Source organism: Cebus imitator, unplaced genomic scaffold, assembly GCF_001604975.1.
Source record: "Cebus imitator isolate Cc_AM_T3 unplaced genomic scaffold, Cebus_imitator-1.0 Scaffold218, whole genome shotgun sequence".
Lineage (NCBI taxonomy): Eukaryota > Metazoa > Chordata > Mammalia > Primates > Cebidae > Cebus > Cebus imitator.
The window spans coordinates 3,459,554-3,467,419 of NW_016107533.1; the positions used below are offsets into that span (position 1 = coordinate 3,459,554).

General features: G+C 35.9%; 1 protein-coding gene across 2 annotated transcripts in view; it reads left to right on the top strand.

Annotated features, from left to right (window-relative positions):
* The window catches only part of LOC108318433 (olfactory receptor 4A15), a 7,188-nt gene extending 1,892 nt beyond the window's left edge, over positions 1-5,296 (top strand). Inside the window, exon 2 of one of the 2 annotated variants that reach the window (XR_005203502.1) lies at positions 4,895-5,296. Coding sequence is in view for 1 of the 2 variants with exons in the window: in XM_017549467.2 (XP_017404956.1) it covers positions 2,319-3,263 (945 nt within the window). In the remaining variant the exon portion in view is untranslated. Of the gene's footprint in view, positions 1-2,281; positions 4,219-4,894 lie in introns of those variants that run through there. The other variant, XM_017549467.2, reaches the window with a different exon arrangement.
* Positions 5,297-7,866: the final 2,570 nt, after the last annotated feature.

The following is a 7,866-nucleotide window of genomic DNA, read 5'->3' on the forward strand; positions in this document are numbered from 1 at the left end:
TGTGAAGAACATGCAAGATTGTTGTATAGGTACACACATGGCAGTGTGATTTGCTGCCTTCCTCCCCATCACCTATATCTGGCATTTCTCCCCATGCTATCTCTCCCCAACTCCCCATGCCCTTCTGTCCCTCCCCTATTCCCCCCCCCCCACAGACCCCAGATTTACTCAGTCTGTGTCATTTGAATATGTTAAGAAATTTGAAGAATCTTACTAATGTTTGCATCAAATATGTTTTTTTCATAAAATATAATATTGATAAAATACAGAATTTGGAATCATTCAAAGTCATAATTTTCAATAGTTTAGAATAATAGTAATGCCTCTAAGAACATTGTAATAAGTGAAATATTTATTGAGTAATTGAAATACTATAAACAAATACGTGTTATAAGTACAAAAAGGTCAACAAGAGAGACTGTCTTACTGGAAGTTATCTCTTGAAAGCTCAGACAGCTCCTATGAATTGTGAATACTCATTTTCTATTATAAATGCAGAACAGTATCATAATTGCCAGTAAAGGTATTTAATTATGTATATATGCAACAAAATATCAGAAGCCCCAAAGGTGGAACTTCAAGGAAGCTGATCTTATCTAATGATCTATCCTAAAGTTTAAAATTGGATGTTTTCATTTTTCTTTGACCCAAATGTGTAAAGATTCCTCGAAGGAAGTGCTGCTACTGATGCTGAGTTACCTTCCAGGCTACCTCCTGATTGATAGCTCAGGGAATGTGATATTCTTCTGCTCTCAACTCATTCAGTTCCCTCAACCAAAATGCTTACCAATATTTCATTCAGCTTATGGCTTTTACTTATTTCCATCTGCCTTTGCTAAGTTATCTCTTATTTTGTTTATGTCTATGCTTTTACTCTCCCTCTGACACTTGAGTATGTCTTGGCTTGCCTTGGTACATAAAGGATAGAATAATCTCCTTACCTTCACAAATGACAATTACTAATACAGAGCATATTTAAAATAATCCTGCTAATACAAACTTGCACACATTACACATAAAATTGGGCCTGGATCACATATGAAGACCCAACAGATGATTTATTTCACTCAAGTGAGAATGAATATATTTGACATAAATTCAAATAACCAAGAACTAATATGAAAAAACTCTCATGTATTGATTAATAATCAATCAAATAACCTTTAGGACATACTAAGCCTGGTTAACACAAAATGGTCTACCAGAAAAAATGTCATCATGTTGTTTAGGATAAATGTGTCAATGTTAAGAATTCAGAAACTCGTTTATCTGGAAAGACCATTACATTTCCAATAAGGAATTATAAGGTGGGATGTGATTTTTCCAAGATAACTAAACTAAAAATCAATTATATTTTCAGATTTCTCGTATATAATTATTCCTACTATACTAAGATTTTGCTGGAGTCTTTATTTTCGACATTCCAAATTCATCCATAATTAGCCATGATCAGGTTTAAATGTAAAAAGTGGGGAAAATGTCTATGCAGTGCCCCTGCACTTTGATTTTTATTACCTATATTTTTTCCTCTAATGACCTAGGTTACAACAGATGAAAATTCCATGTGTGTGTGTGTGTACGTGTGTGTGTGTGTGTATCTGTGTGTGTGTGTGTGTATGTGTGTGTGTGTGTGTATGGTGTTTTCAAATACAACATTGCTTTCATTGGACCTTCATGGCTGGGAAGATTTTAATGCATTTATTTCCACCCACTTGCTCTCCGAGCTTTGAAATTCAGTTTAATTAAATAAAATTTAATAAACATTTAGTGAGCACTCACAATGTGTCAGGTTCTTTGAGTGAGTTATTCCTGGATCCTAGGAGCTCACAGTAAAGTGTTTCAGAATGGTAAATATCTGAACATTAGCCTGTAATTTTATGCTCCATATACGGGATACTACTTTACATAAATATATAAGTCAAGTCAACACATATGAGACTGTTTTCTTGATAGATCATGGAAGAACAAAATCTGTTCAAGGAAAAAAAAGAGAAATACTATGTACATGTCAACAATGCAGTCTTTTTAAGAGACATTCTCTAGAAAGCAGCTCTATTTTGTATCAGTTAGAACCCTGAAGCCGCATCATTGTGGTTAAAGCAATACATTTGTAAAAATAAAAAGGATAATTGTGGGAGGAGATTCTACACACTCCTTTTCCAATGAGCTGCTCTATGTGAGGCCCTGGTCAGGGGAAACATGGTTGAGGAAGGCATCACATTTTTGACATGGGGCTTGTGACAAATAATCTCAAATGTATCATTGACCCTTTTGTTTGTAGGCCCTGACACCTAAGTCCAATACTTTCAGAAGAACACATGGAAAATAGGAACAATGTGACTGAATTTATCCTCTTGGGGCTCACACAGAATCCGGAGGGGCAAAAAGTTTTATTTGTCACATTCTTACTCATCTATATTGTGACGATAATGGGCAACCTGCTTATCATAGTGACCATCATGACCAGCCAGTCCCTGGGTTCTCCCATGTACTTTTTTCTGGCTTCTTTATCATTTATTGATACTGTCTATTCTACTGCCATTGCTCCCAAAATGATTGTCGACTTGCTCTCTGAGAAAAAGACCATTTCCTTTCAGGGTTGTATGACTCAACTTTTTATGGATCATTTATTTGCTGGTGCTGAAGTCATTCTCCTGGTGGTGATGGCCTATGACCGATATGTGGCCATCTGTAAGCCTCTTCATTATTTGATCATCATGAATCGTCGAGTCTGTGTTCTCATGCTGTTAGTTGCCTGGATTGGAGGTTTTCTTCACTCATTGATTCAATTTCTCTTTATTTATCAGCTCCCTTTCTGTGGCCCCAATGTCATTGACAACTTCCTGTGTGATTTGTATCCCTTACTGAAACTTGCTTGCACCAATACCTATGTCATTGGACTTTCTATGATAGCAAATGGAGGAGCAATTTGTACCATCACCTTCTTCACTCTCCTGCTTTCCTATGGGGTCATATTACACTCTCTTAAGACTCAGAGTTTGGAAGGGAAACACAAAGCTTTCTACACCTGTGCATCCCACATCACTGTGGTCATTTTATTCTTTGTCCCATGTATCTTCTTGTTTGCAAGGCCCAATTCCACCTTTCCCATTGATAAATCCATGACTGTGGTTTTAACTTTTATAACTCCGATGTTGAACCCACTAATCTATACCCTGAGGAATGCAGAAATGAAAAGTGCCATGAAGAAACTTTGGAGTAAAAAAGGAAACTTAGCTGGGAGAGGGCTGTATCCCTTATGAGAATGTGACATTCATTCTTTCACAGAAGCAAGGACTAATTTCACTGTCCTACATGATTACATTTTGGTTATCATTCCCCTTTAGTTATTTAGCTTACTTATTCTGAAGCAGTCATGTAAAATAATATTTAAACGCAATGTTACACCCATTACAGACCAAGAGAATTGCATAAGTTTAACAGTGTATACTGTTTTTGTAGTCATATTGTGTTAAGATTCTTTGGTAGATAACAATATTTAGTTTTATTTCAAGCTCTTTTTTATTTTAAAAATCATTTATTTATTTTTCTTTTTTATTTTAAATTGATAATAATTGGGTATATTTATGAAGTACAATGTGATGGTTTGATCTATGTATACATTACAGAAAAATTTAATCAGTCTAATGAATACATCACTTCTCCAATATCTTTTTTTTTTGTGGTGACATCAAAAATCTATTCTTGTTTATGGGCTATGATACCTTCCTGGTGCATATAAATGTGACCTATGAAAATTTGTTCCCTTTAGTCCAAAAGAATAATATTTTAAACTTGAAAATTCAGATTGTTAACAGAATGTTAATCTAACAGTAAAAATAAATGTCTTGGTCAAATTAATGAATTGAAAGTTTCATAGGTATATTGATAGCTGAAGCCAAATCTATGAGAAATAAACTTTGTTAATTTTGTACTGTGACAGAGTTAAGATGTCCAGATAGCATATAGTTGATTTTGTATATTTTGACCAACTTTTAGACAGAAAAATTGTTCAATCCCATTCTGTATATCTAGGTCAATTGGCCTCCTCCAATGGTCGAAATATGTGTTTAAGTCACTCATTTATAACAGTGGAGCCCACAGAATCTATCTACATTAAACTCTCAGAGTGCACATAAAGAAAAAAAAAAACAAACGCAATGAATGTTAAACATTTTGGGGATAGATTGATTTGTTTTACACAATAAATGGCTTTCAGAATCTCTGTGGACTATATCTTCTCATTGACTAAAGTCATAAACCACAGATGTCTTCTCTCTCTCTCTTTTTTATTTTTTTTTGAGATGGAGTTTCACTCATGTTACCCAGGCTGAAGTGCAATGGCGCAATCTCGGCTCACCGCAACCTCCGCCTCCTGGGTTCAGGCAATTCTCCTGCCTCAGCCTCCTGAGTAGCTGGGATTACAGGCACGCGCCACCATGCCCAGCTAATTTTTTGTATTTTTAGTAGAGACGGGGTTTCACCATGTTGACCAGGATGGTCTCGATCTCTTGACCTTGTGATCCGCCCGCCTCGGCCTCCCAAAGTGCTGGGATTACAGGCTTGAGTCACCGTGCCCGGCCCTTCTCTCTTTACAGTTACTCTATAATAGATTTAGAGTACTAATAATACTGTATTACAAAGATAATTTTTAAAAGCTCTGTCATTACATATTGTCTTGTTGAAAAATCAACCTATAGCATCTATATTAAGGTAAAAAGTTGGTATTTTTTTCATTTTCCTTTTCTCAGGGTGTAATAGATTTACTTAATGCACTTAGCAATATTAATGTGTCCAGTTATTCAACACATATTGAATAAAAAATAAGCCACGGAATTGTATTTATTCTTTAGTGAAGGAAGTAAAGAAGTTTTTTAAAAAGTTTTTTTTTTAGTAACAAAGGAATCAGAACTTCATAATCATTGGAACTGGAGAATCTGGCATCTGGATACTGGAGGGAGCAGAGTTGGGATGAAGGATTCACCACCCAAGCCGTCATGCAGAGATGAGGATGCTAAGCTCAAAAAGAAACTCCTCTTGTCCTCTGCACATGCTTCTCAAAGTCCTTTCCTACCTTGAGTTTTATATAAAGGTACTTTTCTTTAAAAATTTAAAGTTTTGCTTTTCACACTAACTTGTCTGGTCTCATTAATCCACATAAAGTTTGAATTTCCAGTTATGGTATGAGGTGGAAACGCACTTTGCTTTCTTATCATGGAAATAATTTTCCCATCACATTATTGAATAATCATTTAATTGTCTACTACCTTGAAATACCAGAACTTTTATCTATAAAATACAGATATAAAAGTTGTTCTCTGGTGTTAAAAACTGGTCACGGAATCCTTTATGTTTTATCATATCTGGGTGATGATGCTCATGGTTATGGGCTGAACTGTGTCCTCCCCTAAATTCATTTGCCGAAGCTTTAAAATCCAATCTGAATGCTTGGGAGACAGGGCCTTAAAAAGGTAATTAATATTAAATAGGGTTGTAAGGTGGGGGGTAATCCATTAGAACTCATATCCTTATAAAAAGAGGAGATTCTGCCCTCACATGGACACAGATACAAAGCAATGTGAGAACACAGTAAGAAGGTGGCCACCTGCAGGCCCAGAAGACACCCCTAAAGCCCTCACCAGTAACCAATCATGCCAGCACATTGATCTTGGGCTTCCAGATTTCAGAACTATGAGAAAATAAATTTCTGTTGTTTAAGCCACCCAGCCTGTGGTCTTTTGTTAGGATAGCCCCAGCAGACTAATACAATGATGATGCTAATGGGGGTGATAATAATATGAAATCTAGGTTTGGTGAACAGAGGTCTGAAGTGATTCACCATGATGAAAAGTCATGGCTCCTCATCCAATCTCAGATGTGCAGTTTTCAAATCCAAAGCTTTTTGGATGAAGGTTCAAAAAGCTTAAATAAGAACCTCATGGAAAAGAAAAAAATAAATGAAATAAAAAAGAACCCTGTGATAACATCACAAAAAAGTGGTATAAATCTTTATTCTAAGCTTCCTCTGAGGAATCTGAGACCATTTACAAGAGTAATTTTGCTCCTGGAAAATAAAAATATGCAAATCTTTCTAGAGATGAATGGAAAAAAGATCTGAGCTAAAATTCATTCTCAGGTGGAAAAAATGCGACTGTGGCCCACTGGCCAGAAAGCAGATGAAGGGGGAAGAATATTGGCTCAAAGCTCTCATGGTGCTGAATAGCTCTTGAATTCATAGACTTCATGAATTCTGCAGGATGCGTAAATATCCATATAGGGTATCTGATCTCAGATGTAAAGTTACTGTAGTATGAGGGACCAAGTAGAATTATTTGGAAAGAAACTTTTTCCACCAAATAGTGAGTAAAAAGCAGCACCATATCTTTGGGCTACTTGCAAAAGTTAGGGCTAACAAGAAATCTCACAGATACAGATAGTGACTCTTACCACATTTCCACCTAATTTACTTGTTTATCTTAGGAATAAGATGGAGAGACAGGCTTAATATGTGTGGAAGTGGAAGTTTAAAAATCTTGTATCATTAATCCTTACTTTTTGTGATTTGTCTTTATAATGGTCCCCTGTTAGAAGCAGGGGATACATTCCAAGATCCCCAGTGGATACCTGAAACTGAGGATAGTAATGAGCTCTATTACTATAAATCAGAATATGATAACGTTCATGTGTTCTACCTACAAACTTAATGTCTTTTCCATATTAACTAAGCACTTAGAGATACAGAAAGGCTGGGCTCCTGACTAAACCCTTACACCTGGAACTGCAGCCCTAAGGGAAAACAGCTGGCCCGTTTTTCCACCCAATCATTGTCTTTTTGGTTGCCCCTCCCCTATTCTGTGCCCATAAAAGACTTGAGCTGGCAGGGCAACACAGGCAGCTGAGCTTGGGAAGATACAAGCAGCTGAGCATTGGAGACTGGATAGACGTGGCTAGCTTTAGACGGTATGGCTTCAGAAAAAGATCACCTTCCCATACCCTTTCCAACCTCCCTTTCCACTGAAAGCAACCTACCACTAAATAAAACCAAAAAGCAAAACCTAAACTTAAAAACTAAGCCAAACCAAAACAAAAACCTCAGATAAGAGAGGACTACCATACATAATAAAACCCCAGAGGAAAGAGTCAAAAGATGTATTTGGTTGTAATCTCTCAGCATTTTCATTTCTCAAAAGGCACATCTCACTTGAAAAACCATGAGGCTCAGTGGGGAGTTGGGGAGATAGCATGGGGAGAAATGCCAGATATAGGTGAAGGGGAGGAAGGCAGCAAGTCACACTGCCATGTGTGTACCTATGCAACAATCTTGCATGTTCTTCACATGTACCCCCAAACCTAAAATGCAATAAAAAAATTAAAAAAAAAAAGAAAAACAATGAAGCTAATTGAAGCAATTATATAGATCAATTAAGCAAACAAAACAATGTCTTTTGTGTTGAATTATTCTAACAGATTGGAACTCAGGAAACTTGAAATTTTTTTTTTTAGTTATTTTTTAAATTGTCAAATAATAGTTGTACATATTCATGGGGTACAAAGTATGGTTTCCATACATATAATGTATTGTGATTAGATCAGGGTAATTAGCATATTACCGTCATCTCAAACATATCCATCATCTCAAACATTTATCATTTCTTTGTGTTGGGAATAGTCATATATATAATGTATGTATATATATATATATATATATATATAAAATAATATTTATTATGGGGTAAAGCCCCATGCTTGCTCTGAAAACCAAGTGTCAGAGCCCCTTCTCCTTGTTTTTATTTTACTATTATACCTTGTAATGGAAATAAAGTTTGTACTTGGAGTGGAAAAAAAAAATAGTAAATATAAAAAAAA